The sequence below is a fragment of the Ostrea edulis genome, chromosome 10 (assembly GCF_947568905.1).
Source record: "Ostrea edulis chromosome 10, xbOstEdul1.1, whole genome shotgun sequence".
NCBI lineage: Eukaryota > Metazoa > Mollusca > Bivalvia > Ostreida > Ostreidae > Ostrea > Ostrea edulis.
The window spans coordinates 33,165,184-33,179,431 of record NC_079173.1 but is presented as its reverse complement, the minus strand read 5'-3'; the positions used below and the strand labels follow the sequence as shown (position 1 = coordinate 33,179,431).

At 36.6% G+C, this 14,248-nt stretch overlaps 1 protein-coding gene across 3 annotated transcripts; it reads right to left on the bottom strand.

Annotated features, from left to right (window-relative positions):
- Nucleotides 1-269: 269 nt before the first annotated feature.
- On the bottom strand, nt 270-14,045 carry LOC125665834 (post-GPI attachment to proteins factor 3-like). Of its 3 annotated transcripts, none has more exons than XM_056151039.1 (8): nt 13,705-14,045; nt 11,637-12,079; nt 9,869-10,018; nt 9,369-9,431; nt 8,205-8,266; nt 6,285-6,421; nt 4,822-5,026; nt 270-839 (listed from the first exon to the last, which is right to left on the bottom strand). In XM_056151039.1, the coding sequence occupies exons 2-8, from the start codon at nt 11,952-11,954 to the stop codon at nt 641-643; spliced, it is 1,134 nt and encodes a 377-aa protein (XP_056007014.1). In that variant the 5' UTR covers nt 11,955-12,079; nt 13,705-14,045; the 3' UTR covers nt 270-640. The 3 variants fall into 3 exon arrangements, with proteins under 3 accessions (XP_056007014.1, XP_056007015.1, XP_048754690.2); XM_056151040.1 differs by lacking the exon at nt 13,705-14,045 and adding an exon at nt 12,505-13,017; XM_048898733.2 differs by lacking the exon at nt 270-839 and adding an exon at nt 892-3,351.
- Nucleotides 14,046-14,248: the final 203 nt, after the last annotated feature.

Here is a 14,248-nt window from a genome sequence, read left to right as displayed (position 1 = left end):
TGCGGGCATATATCACACGATATATGCCCGGAAACATCCCGGCCCGCAAACATTACGTCACAAGCCGGAACTATGCTGTTAATTTTCAAATTTTTTGTGTTTTTCATCTTTCACTCAGTTAAACCAATAAAGAAATTGTCAAAAATAAAATTATTGTTAGTTTCTAAATGGAATTGAAAGTATATAATAAAAAGGTTATAGACTTTGTATGGGAAAATATGACGACCTCGTTATTTGTCGCGGACGGACCTCGTCTACGTGCTAAAAAACTTGGTCGTCATATTTTCCCATACAAAGTCTATAACTTATAACTATTGTATGATATTTCAGCTTCTTCATCGTCAACTTCCCATTTTTCTGTAGCAATATTCCATTATCATCTGCATATAGTGTTTATGTCTCTCAACTGATTCGATAAGCAAGAGCTTCATCTGCATATGATCAGTTTTTAAATCAAGCTACTGACAAAGAAGTTGATGTTCCAACTGTCTTGTTTAAAGTCAACATTTCACAAATCTTGTGGTTGTTATAGCAATCTAATTTACCAATACAACCTGTCATTGGGTAAAATGCTGTCTGACGTGTTTCATGCCAATTAAGGCTGTATTTTACACGCTGAGTTTGACTACGGATTTACTGTTTACCCAATCAAGATAGGGGGCTCACGGTGGGTGTGACCAGTCAACAGGGGAAGCTTACTCCTCCCAGGCACCTGATCCCACCTATGGTATATCCAGGGGTCCGTGTTTCCCCAACTCTCAATTTTGTATTGCTTATAGGAGTTATGAGATTGATCGCTGTTCGTTATCTTCACCTTTTCATCTGTGTGTAAGTAATATCTGAAATGCCAAAACTTACAGAACTTTAATATCAACAAAACTCTGAATGCAATTAAATGATTGGACATTTTTATTAACTTAATCAAATTTCTATGCACTACAAAAATCATTCATTGAATAAAACAAATGTATGTTGCATTGAAATAAAATTAGCCTAACTTCAAAGTTTTGCGGTACAATATATGTTCATGAATGGTGTAAATACAATGTAGGTGCCATACATTTTGAAAAATGACAGATTGCAATTAAAGGTCCTATAAATTATCAGAATAGTAATTTTATACAAAATAACTGTAATTTCCATAAAAAAAAAATATCCTGTACCAAAATTAAAAAAATGTATCAGGTTTCTATTTTCCGCCTACACACACACACAAAGGAAAAAAAACCCACTGAACTTTGACCTTCACCTTGAAGTGAAAATACTCAGATTTAAAAATGATAATCATTGTACTAAAATTGATATGCATTTCAGAAGGTACACAATATATTAATATTCTATACCATAACAGTTGTACATGTATTATATGATTTAACACACTACTTCAAAATCACAAAACTGTCCTCAAAATAAACATTGAGAGTGGATTATATTACACGAGTTCTGCAAGTCTGTAGAAAAACACACTTTTGGAGCATATATATATTTGCTATGATAAAAGCAGGTACAAGTAGATACTTTTAATCAACATGTATATTTGAATAAGCATGCTACCGACCAAAAGTCCTAAAAAGTTGTTAGTTATTGTTGTTCGTTAAAATGTTATGATCAATTGGTGGACATTTTTGTTTTTTTAAGAATTAATCTAAAAACCAAAGTTGAATTAAGTTGCAGACAAAGAGACAAAACAACACAAACAGAAAGACAAACAAAAATTAATATAATGTCTGATCTTAAATTTTAGGAGAATGAATATATTCTAAACATGAAAAAAAAAAAAAAATAACAAAACAACAAAACTTGTTGGCACTTTCTAGTAAGTAGATTACAGCCATTGATAACATTGGGGTTTCTAAATCAATAAATATACACAAACCTAAAAACAATTTTATATCAAAACAGATTAAATTATCTATAAACAAAAAGTGTTACGAAACATAAATACCAATATGAATAACACAATCAAGCTCTACAATAACTTGTTGATCTGGTCATGTGACCTTGACCCAACAAAACTTGAGTCTTGACTTTCCCCTCGATTTACATGTAATATGGTATTCTTATATTGATCAAGTGGGGGACAGTTAAACAAATTAACATTCTGCACTTACACAGGAGGTCTTGTATAAGGCCCACATTTGTAATGGATTAGTTGTCTATTCTGTTCTAGCACACAGTTTTTAATAGTATGTTAGTCGCTGAATACAGTCAGAAAGTTTCTGCAATAATTGGTACAAACTTAATACATACTAATACGATAAACCGTGCAAGAATAGAATGGATGACCATTCTGTTACAAATGTGGGCACCGAATGTAACAGAACAAATGTGGGCATCGAATGTAACAGAACAAATGTGGGTACCGAATGTAACAGAACAAATGTGGGCATCGAATGTAACAGAACAAATGTGGGCATCGAATGTAACAGAACAAATGTGGGCACCGAATGTAACAGAACAAATGTGGGCACTGAATGTAACAGAACAAATGTGGGCACCAAATGTAACAAAGGTAGTTTTATGTCTTTGCAGAAGATCAAACCTGGGACCTCTGGCACAACAGCCCAGTGATCGAGGGCTAATCTGCTAGGCACAACAGCCCAGTGATTGAAGGTTAACCCACTAGGCACAACAGCCCAGTGGTCGAGGGTTAACTCGCTAGGCACAACAGCCCAGTGGTCGAGGTTTAACCCGCTAGGCACAACAGCCCAGTGATCGAGGGTTAACCCGCTAGGCAGAGCTAGTAGAAAGGCTTTGTATCTGACACTACCACATTTATATGGACTATTTATGTGTGTACATGTATATGGGTTTGATTTAGTGACCTTACAAGACAAATATACTCACTTTGTAGATTTGTACAGGGTTTGCTTTACCTTTATATGTGTTACAAACAGACAGTCAAAAACAGCATTTCCTAATTATTCAAGCCTTCCATTCAAAGGATTAAGAATCTGTATGTAATAATCAAATAATATGCCTACCCACAGGAGCCTGTGTAGAATCAAGACACCTTAGGAAAAATACACTGTTTATTTTTTCCTAGGGGGATGTTTTGATTTTTTCTACACAAGCTCCTATGGTCTACCTTCTCAATTAATAAATCATTTGATATAAAAATGGATATAAATGTGGAAATACAAAAAAAAAATAATGAAACAATAATAACAAATTTCTATCAACTATCCGGAAATACTATCAAAGTCCTACATAAATAACGGTACTGATAAATGACACCTCCTTCAGTCTTCACATTCTAATTATTGATACTTTAGCCATCATATTTGAGCTATAAAATATCTTCATTGAGTCTTCTTCTCAGCTAGATATCTTCCATCATCAATGATAAAACTGTGAAAAATAACAGGGAAATGAATGTCCCAGAACCAGTGGTCACGAGACTAACGCACCGCTACAGAACAACAGAACCAGTGGTCACGAGACCAAGACTAACACACCGCTACAGAACAACAGAACCAGTGGTCACGAGACCAAGACTAACACACCGCTACAGAACAACAGAACCAGTGGTCACGAGACCAAGACTAACACACCGCTACAGAACAACAGAACCAGTGGTCACGAGACCAAGACTAACACACCGCTACAGAACAACAGAACCAGTGGTCACGAGACCAAGACTAACACACCGCTACAGAACAACAGAACCAGTGGTCACGAGACCAAGACTAACACACTGCTACAGAACAACAGAACCAGTGGTCACGAGACCAAGACTAACACACCGCTACAGAACAACAGAACCAGCGGTCACGAGACTAAGACTAACCACCGCTACAGAACAACAGAACCAGTGGTCACGAGACCAAGACTAGCACACCGCTACAGAACAACAGAACCAGTGGTCACGAGACCAAGACTAACACACCGCTACAGAACAACAGAACCAGCGGTCACGAGACTAAGACTAACCACCGCTACAGAACAACAGAACCAGTGGTCACGAGACCAAGACTAACCACCGCTACAGAACAACAGAACCAGTGGTCACAAGACTAAGACTAACACACCGCTACAGAACAACAGAGCCAGTGGTCACGAGACCAAGACTAACACACCGCTACTGAACAACAGAAAACAGAATGTGTCCCAGAACCAGTGGTCACGAGACCAAGACTAACACACCGCTACAGAACAACAGAACCAGTGGTCACGAGACCAAGACTAACCACCGCTACAGAACAACAGAACCAGTGGTCACAAGACTAAGACTAACACACCGCTACAGAACAACAGAGCCAGTGGTCACGAGACCAAGACTAACACACCGCTACTGAACAACAGAAAACAGAATGTGTCCCAGAACCAGTGGTCACGAGACCAAGACTAACACACCGCTACTGAACAACAGAAAACAGAATGTGTCCCAGAACCAGTGGTCACGAGACCAAGACTAACACACCGCTACAGAACAACAGAAAACAGAATGTGTCCCAGAACCAGTGGTCACGAGACCAAGACTAACACACCGCTACAGAACAACAGAAAACAGAATGTGTCCCAGAACCAGTGGTCACGAGACCAAGACTAACACACCGCTACAGAACAACAGAAAACAGTGATTAAAACGAACATCTACTTATAAAGCAACAATATTTGTTTCCCCTTGAAAACTCAGAAAATTAATAAGCAATCTAGAGGTATCAAGGGCCTAGTCAGAGTACTTCTCCTTTTGATGTTACATAACCTTGACCTTGTTCGACACCCTGGTTACATAACCTTGACCTTGTTCGACACCCTGAGGGGAATAGGCTTTTTTGACAGTGTAAAAATAAAAATTGATAACGAATAGAAACTAACCTGTACCACAGTATTCCTAGGGGTATTGTCCCAGCATGCCAAAGACTGTGGGCGTCAAACGTCCACCAAATTGGGGGGAAGTCCAGGACCTCTAACAGCGGGAGAATGGTCATCCCGACCATGACGATCAGACACTTCCTGGTGTGATGAAGTTCTGTCCAGTTCCTCCAACACCAGCCTAGCCAGCCCAGCAAGTTCACACAGCCTGCAGCAAACATCTGAATCAGCATCTACACATATCCAGTCCTCACAAGAACTTCAACACAAACGCCATCGGCTTTACTACCCTAATGTTAACAAGAGACCCATGGGCCACATTGTTTGCCTGAGTCACTATGGCCCTGCTGTTGTGATATCTAGAAGATTATTTTTTTTTTTTGTTGCATTATTTATTCCGATGAAAAATTCTGACTCCATTTTTTGGACCCAACCTAACCTTAACGGGTAACAACATAACTTGAATTCACACAACATGGGGGTGTCTCTATACAAATATGGCTAACATGACCTTGATATCCTGGAGAAAATCAAGGTCACAACTCATGGTATAAAATAAAAGATACCTTGCCATAAGAAATCATTAAACAAAATATGAAAGCTCTACCTTAAATAGTTCAGGAGATATTGAATAGTAGGTTATGTTTTCTGAAAAGTAGTCTTTCAATGACAACACCCAATTTCTGCATTTTGTTGATTATCTCCCCTTTGGTGAGAGCATGGCCCTGAACAAACTTGAATCCCTTAAGAATGATGTGTCTCAAGTTTGTTTAAAATTGGCTCAGTGGTTTTTGAGAAGATTTTTAAATGATGCCACAAATTTTTTAATAATTATTAATTATCTCCACTCAATGAGGGAATTGCACTTCATTTGAACAAACTTGAATCCTCTTTACCCTAGCATGCTTTATGGCAAGTTTAGCTGAAATCAGCCCAGTGTTCTTGAGATGAAGTTGAAAATGTTAAAAGTTTATGGACGGACGGGATGGACAGACAAACTGACAACAGAAAAATGAGATCAGAAAAGCTCACCTACCACAGGCTGTTTTAAACTTTCATGTTGTACCTACCACAGGCTATGTTAACTTTCATGTTGTACCTACCACAGACTATGTTAACTTTCATGTTGTACCTACCATAGGCTATATTAACTTTCATGTTGTACCTACCATAGGCTATGTTAACTTTCATGTTGTACCTACCACAGGCTATGTTAACTTTCATGTTGTACCTACCATAGGCTATGTAAACTTTCATGTTGTACCTACCACAGGCTATGTTAACTTTCATGTTGTACCTACCATAGGCTATATTAACTTTCATATTGTACCTACCATAGGCTATATTAACTTTCATGTTGTACCTACCATAGGCTATATTAACTTTCATATTGTACCTACCATAGGCTATATTAACTTTCATGTTGTACCTACCATAGGCTATATTAACTTTCATGTTGTACCTACCATAGGCTATATTAACTTTCATGTTGTACCCATAGTTGAACTTGACAAAAGCCAGGTACCAGATATGTTGTAGGTAAATGATGAGAAGTATGAGTAAAATGATGGTGATTCGACGTCGGTTTTCAGTTCCCAGTACTCTGAAACAGACAAGAATACAAGTAAAGCTGATGGATGCTCCCACAAGTGCATGATATCAATGCATTACCTCATATGATGAATGACTTGATAGAGAGGTGTTTCTACTTGTAAAGCAAATGTATAGTGCTCAGTTATGTATATGAAAAATTGTTGAAATAGAGGCCTTTTTCATATTCAAACCATGTATTTTGAGTGACCGTGACCTTTTAAAATGATCCTGAGTGACCTTTGTCCAAAAATCATTCACACAATGATGAATAACTGTTGAAATATCATTGAAATAGTTTTTTTTAAATATAAGGCATATGTTCTTATTGACCTTGACCTTTACAAAATGACCTTGAGTGACCTTTGTCTGAAAGTCATTTACCTATTACTAATTTGTGCGATATGTGTGCAATACATGATCAAAAACTGTTGAAATAAGGAACTTTAATATCAAAATCTGTTGAAATACAGAACATTTATATGTTCTGAACTTCTGAGTGACCTTGACCTTTCCAAAATGATCTTAAGAGACCCTGATCCAAAAGTCCTTGTCTCAAGAAACATCTGTGATCAGTTGCATCAATTGCTAGTGAAAGGTTTAGGAGATAGGAGATAGGAGCTCTGATGGACACAACAGTGACTACAGTACATGTACATGCTCAACTATAATTTTTCGGAGAGCATAAAAAATATTTATTGAAGATGAGGAATTATGGGTTGATTACATGTACAACTAGAAGTAAGATTTTTTCAATTTTCAAAGATTTGTATCACAGACACTGTGTGACCTAATGGGAACTTAGATCAAAGGCTCCAGAGTCTCTGGGTTTTAGCTAAGAATAATCTATGGCATTTTTGCCTGCCTTTGAGATAGTGTGCTTGAAACTTGCACCTCAGTAAATAATGTACATGTTTATAACAATAATAATCTCCCTCCCTCTTTCTTGCACTTTCTCTCTATATTTTCCTCCAAAAAATTGGAAGACACCTGCCCCCCCCCCCCCCCCCCCCCCCCCCCCCCCCCCGCTCTGATTTCTACGAACATAAGAACCAGATATAATGCAAGAAACACCAACAATAAAACAAAAGAAATATGGGGTCTTTTTGATTATTCAAATTACCCATGTACCTATAAATTCATAATGCAAAGAGGATACCTACTCCTTAAATAATTATTGGGGCTGTATAAGTCAATAAGTCCATGAAATATCTAAGTCCTTTTGATAATCAGTGCTTGATAAGGTGGCTTGTAAAGGGACCACATCTTTATAAGTTGACGTACTGAGTACCTGACAAGAGAACACGGAGTAAGATTGATACATTAGTGATCGGCGGTCTTCTTCTTATCATAGTACAATATTTACAGTCACTGAATCTTTTCTCTTATATTTCTTTTGATATTTTATCCTCGACAAGGAATACATATTTGTTGCAAACTAGTTCCATCCGGTTTTTTAATACCACCTGTCCAAGTATATCTTTACCGAATATTGAGCATGCCAAGGTCAACGGGTGTGTTGGCTGTTCTGTTTAAAGTAACAAAATGGTCAACGATATGGTACTTCAGTACTTGAATCTAGTTTATATTTATAAATCACATAAAAATACAAACAATAGAATGTCTTTCTTTGTTGTTTTATCGGGTGATGAAGGGAGCAATCATTGCAGAAAAATTTACATAACCCGGTTACACGATTGTGAATTTTTCTGCAATGCTAGATATCTTCATCACCCGATTAAACAACAAAGAAAGCATTCTGTTGTTTGATAAAAACAAAAGGAAAACTTTCCTACCTGCATAGCAAAGATCCTAAATTGGCAAGAACTAAAGAGAAGGCACAGAAATAGTCCATTTTCTGAAAATCATAAAAAGGTGAAAAATATTCATCGATGAACAATTGTAGAAAATCAACTAAAACTTCATTCGTAATCTTTAAAGAATTCATGTTTTCACAAGGCTGAGTAGACATCAAAAGATAACATCTGCTAACTACAGTTTGCACAAACAAAATAGTATTTGATGGTACGCATGTAAAAGCAATTGGATCTTATGTGACAGCAAAAATCACTGAAACCACAGCAGTTTCATATAAAGATTCATTTAAAGAGCAGAATTGTCATGGATAAAAATTATAAGAGACATGTACTAATTAAGTTGTGATTTTAGGAAAATAAAATTTTGCTTTCTGTAGTAAAATCAGTAAGAAAAACACTAAAACTCCTGTGAGACATGAATGCACAATCTCTCTCTTATTCACTCAGACTCTCTGTATCGGTATACATACACGGGCAACTAATTCTACCTTTGATGTGTCCAGGGTCTGTGTTCACCAAGCCCTTCATTTGTATTAGTAAAACTTTTATTTGTGTTGTCGGTCATTTTAGTGCCTTACATGTACAATATAGATATATATTACCGATTGAGTATATTAGTGCTCGATTAGTTTCTTTACTTCGTCAGGAATTAGGCTACAGCAACAAATGAAATCCTTTGAAGTTGTAAGTCTTCAGGTTGTATGGGGCTTTAATGAATTTTTTAAGGTATATTTGGATACAAATATAGCGGGAAAATATGTTAAGAATATTTTTATATCAAACTTATGAGACGGTGATGCAAAATTGCAGCGATATAAGGCCTCAACTGTTAGCATTTTTTTTTCTGCACCATAAATCTATAGCTCTCTGATCTGTCCCAATATTTTCTCAGGCAGCTACAGTTCTGCAGATATCACGATATTACTGGTAACATGATCAAAATATTTCAAAAAAGTGTTTAGAGTTTTTTTATATATACATGTATATATTATTCACTGAGCTAACAGATATGTGAGGGATTTTGAAATTCTAAGGAAGAAAGAACACATATTTCTTGTTTTATTTTTGCATTGATGGCATACTTCTGTTTGAAAATCTTGAGAATGTGTTGTTCCTCCTGAAGTCTTTCCAGAAATGGCTTACCTCCGTGAGAGGGAAATCTCTGGAATGGTAAATGGTGGACCACGTCCAGGCATGGAGTCCTATCTGAATAAAAACAATTCTAAATTTTCATGATACTACATTGCCAAATATCATTGCCATCTTGGAACTACAGAAACTGAATAATACAAGCAAACAGTTTTCTGACATATTTTTATGTTCTGAAGGAAAGTTTGGTTTAGAATAGATCAGCTGTTTTGGTTAGAAGTGCTAAGTTCCCAGACAGATTTACACAATCTTATTGGGTTACTTCAGATCCTTGTGTAGCTATCTACTGGAGTGGATCAAAGGATTTGATTTGCCTTGGTGACACGACATTAATAAAACATCATGACAGATCTGCTGTATTTTTCAGTGACTCATGGAAGATCTTTTATAACCTCCAGGCCAGATTTTAATCAGATTGACACTTACAGATAATCTTTTAAATCTTATAAAGACATGAACGTTTTGACAGTCCTTTTCATTATCTGCCCACTTACCACAGCCACTACATGCCAGACATAGTACATAGGAGTAGAACTAGGCACAGTCCTTCTGTAGGTGAGAATCAGAAGATGGTAAAGGCCATTCAGTACGGAGAACACCACGGATGCTGGCTCCTGAATTCCTAACACCCGCAAAAATGGCCACTAAATAAAAGACACAAATACAGTTTCTGCTGGGGAAGCCCAGTCTCCACTCCTTGTAGATCATGAAATACACCCCCTCCCCTATGACAGTCAATTTCATTAATGCCAATCTAAACAATATAAAAAATCAGTATATGCACCCAGGGGTGCATGAGCCGAGTTGCATGGGATACATTGTAAAGCCAGGAATGACGTGGTATATTTATAATTGTGAAGAACTAATTTCAGTTTTAAACTTTTCGAGTTACTGTCCAGAAACCATATTTGTCTGAAGTTTTCAATCTATATTCGGTCACTGTGACCTTGACCTTTGTTCTCCAAAATCAATAGGGGCCTTGCTTTGCTGGTATCCAACAATATATCCAAGTTTCATTTGATTCAAATTAAAAAATTTCGAGTTATCCTCCGGAAACCAAATCCTTTTGGAATTTTAAATCTATTTTCGGTCACTGTGACCTTGACCTTTGACCTATTTTCTCCAAAGTCAATAGGGGACTTCCTTACCTGGTACATAACAATATCTTCAAGTATCATTTGATTCGGATTTAAACTTTCTGAATTATCATCCGGAAACCAAATATTTCTGAAGTTTTCAATCTATATTCGGTCACTGTGACCTTGACCTTTGTTCTCCAAAATCAATAGGGGCCTTGCTTTGCTGGTATCCAACAATATATCCAAGTTTCATTTGATTCAAATTAAAAAGTTTCGAGTTATCCTCCGGAAACCAAAATCCTTTTGGAATTTTAAATCTATTTTCGGTCACTGTGACCTTGACCTTTGACCTATTTTCTCCAAAGTAAATAGGGGTCTTCCTTACCTGGTACATAACAATATTTTCAAGTATCATTTGATTCGGATTTAAACTTTCTGAGTTATCATCCGGAAACCAAATATTTCTGAAAATTTCATTTTATATTCGGTCACTGTGACCTTGACCTTTTTTCTCCAAAATCAATAGGGGTCTTCCTTACCTGGTACCCAACAATATATCAAAGTTTCATTTGATTCGGATTTAAACTTTCGGAGTTATCATCCGGAAACCAAATTTTCCTGAAATTTTCATTCTATTTTCGGTCACTGTGACCTTGACCTTTGACCATTTTTCTCCAAAATTAATAGGGGTCTTCCTTACCTGGTACCCAACAATATATCAAAGTTTCATTTGATTAGATTGTAAACTTTTTGAGTTATCATCCGGAAACCAATTGTTGACGCCCAACCGCCCGCCCGTATCACCAAACCAATAGCCGAGTTCAACTTCGTTGCAACTCGGCTAAAAATTAATCTGTGATGCATGCTGTATGTTGTAATGAGCTGAAAGAAAACTTGACTCAACAAACAAAATCAATGGGTCAATTACAAGATGCCCTGATTCTATTCAAACCACTGTCCGTGGGTTAAAATATCAGGGTTTTTTTTTTTTAGCTCAGTAACAGTGGGGTTCATAGTTACAGAGTCTTTCAAGTCATGGGTTATAATAAGCTGAAACAAACGTTCTAATGATTTGAAACAGATAACAAATGAACAGTCAGACAATTATATAGTACCACCTGAAGGGTATAAAAAAAACCCAAATTTTCATTTTCCACCAGCTTTACTGAATTCGGCTATGTACCTTTCCATGGAACTGTGGAATGTCTATGGTGTCCTTTCGGAACGCCTCTACAGTGACCCACATGCACTGATGTTGACATTCATCTTCACAGGTCCACTGCAATTTTTCCTCAAACCAGGGCTGCCTCTCCTTGAAGCGTGAGATGGAAGCTGCTTTTGAACAGTTCTCAAACTGGCAATTCCTCAGACACTTCTGATAAATGTAGGACCTATCTCCATAGGAACCATAAACAATGTCTAAATTTCCCAGAAACCACCATAATATCCATGGCAACATCCAAATTGTAGTCTTAGATATGTGTTTTGCAATACTGGCCATTTGCTATTATAAATCTCATCAGCTGAATTCTCGTATGGAATTCATACATGGTTTTTTAAAGTCATGCTTATTCTTTGCTCTTCTATGGTGTAAATTTCAAAACGTGATTTACTTCGATCTGCTGCCTGCAAAAGATGAAAAAATCTTTATTTGTAACATTCTTTTCTCTATATTCTTAATCAAGGTATAAAAAGAGGGTACCAGCTCAGATCATGTTTTGTGCACCATCACCAGTATGGACGGAGTATATGTAATTTAGGGAAAAAGATAAAGTAACTACACCAATGAATATCATTAATAGCAGGGTTCGAAATTAACTTTTTCAAGCACTAGTCCATACGGACTAGTAACTGTTGATGTTCACTAGTCAGCAAAGCATTTCACTAGTCCGTCCAGTATATAATAAAATGATCTTCATTTTATTCAATAGTATTTAATCAAATCAAACACATCACAGTTGCAAACAATTCAATTTCTGACACCTATAGAAGAAAAAGAGACCACCATATTTTATTTGCATTCAAGATCTTCAGAAGCATACAATATTAACCTCCGAGTTAATCCTTTTATAAATGTCCATAAGTGCGTTCGAGATCGACGTTCCTGTTGTTTTGGTGCTCAGATCTTAAAGTAAAAAAAGTTCGAAATTTTATCAATAAAGTAAAAACAATTCACTCGATTGACCAAGTCATGAGCTATAGTGTTATGAACTACTGTGTTAGAATCACGAATGTCGAGAAAATGTGCGCACAAACGTGCATGTTCTCAGACCACACTACTTGCAATTCTTGCACCTAGAACACGTTCTCGTGATGTGTACTCGGCGTTCGGAATCGACAGGAATTTGACAATTTGTGCACGTTCGAAGAACGGCGGTCTCGAACACACTCCATGTGTTAGGAAGATCAGGCTGTCATAGTCATGCAAACACTTGACCATGCAGGTAATCAACCGTAAGTTCAAACATCTAAGAGACTCAGACAAATCTTGCTAAAAATCTTTACCAATTCAAGATTGATTTCTGGATTTTCACTAGTCCGTACGGACTAGTACTATAGAGAGTTCACTAGTCCGACACGTTTTTTACTAGTCTCGGACTTACGGACATGAGTTAATTTCGAACCCTGAATAGGAAATGTGACTTTCAATTATCTGCCATAGTCTGACTTTGATGTATACCCCCTAAACCCACGTGTTTCAGAACCAAAACAAAAAACCATCCTCTGCCAGGGATTTATTAATTTTATGTTCTTTTTACTACCAGTAAACCCCCCCCCCCCCCCCCCCCCCCCCCCCCCCCCATCCAACAAATGAATATTTCTGATTCTTTCCACTTGAAGGCTTTAGTTGTAGAAACTACACAAAATTGTATGAAAATAAAAAAAAAAATCACTTTTAATTTATACATGTATATCATAAGTCATTTTCTAACTCAGTAATCAATCAATTTATATGCCTGTTTTAAGAGATTATAATTTGAGGATGTTTCCAACCCATCCCCTCCATAGGAAACTCGTGACTGTATTCTCAAAATTTCCCTTAAATATGAAATGGGTAGTAACAACTAAAAGGTGGATAAACCCCTGTCTGTCACTCGAGGCACCTGTGTTCAGAGTGAGGCAGAGGAAATTCTGGTCTCAAGCACACTTGCTGCAAACGAATGAAATAAAAATAGCATACCTTTTATGTATGTATATTAGGTGTATCTTATGTTTTAGATAGGTGTATTTTCTGTTTTTAAAATCATTACCTCAACTCTACGTGAATAAGATAACGTTTCTGAAATATGACCGGCACCGGTAGTTTATTTGTATTATATCAGAGTGACGTCCCTTATGTACTCTTCCGTCTCAGAAGATAAAAACTTAAGCCACCCGAGGCCTTCCGAATGCAAGCACGACGCTCGTGAGGCCTTGGGTTGGCAACTGCCTCTCGGGGGGTATAATTTATAAAATATTTATCATATTCATTATGTTGAAATTATTAAATAAAAAATTACGTTAAAGATTCGATGATATTTTAATCCATTGTAGATTTTTTTTTTCTTAGTGGTTACTTTTTCTTACAATGAATACTGTACATATCCGTGAAATATTTAAAAGAAAAAAAAAAGAAAAAAAAAAAAAAAAAAAAAAAAAAAAGCTAGCCTAGCCCTATTTGGTTTCTTGTTTATATGGAAATAATTATTTGCAGAAAGAACACAGTTGAAAGTCATTTCTCTCGAACTACTTATTTGTATTCCCAAAATTTAATTAGATTAAATTTTTACAAGAAACATCTAGGCTAATTGAAAT

Bases quoted from the DNA above. Each gene is read 5' to 3' on its own strand.
- LOC125665834 (XM_056151039.1), bottom strand. From the start codon at position 11,954: ATGGCCAGTATTGCAAAACACATATCTAAGACTACAATTTGGATGTTG. The intron at 8,267-9,368 runs GTAAGCCATTTC...TATGATTTTCAG, and splicing joins GAGATTTCCCTCTCACGGAG to AAAATGGACTATTTCTGTGC. The intron at 840-4,821 runs GTTAGTTTCTAT...TTGGCATTTCAG, and splicing joins CTAGGAATACTGTGGTACAG to ATATTACTTACACACAGATG.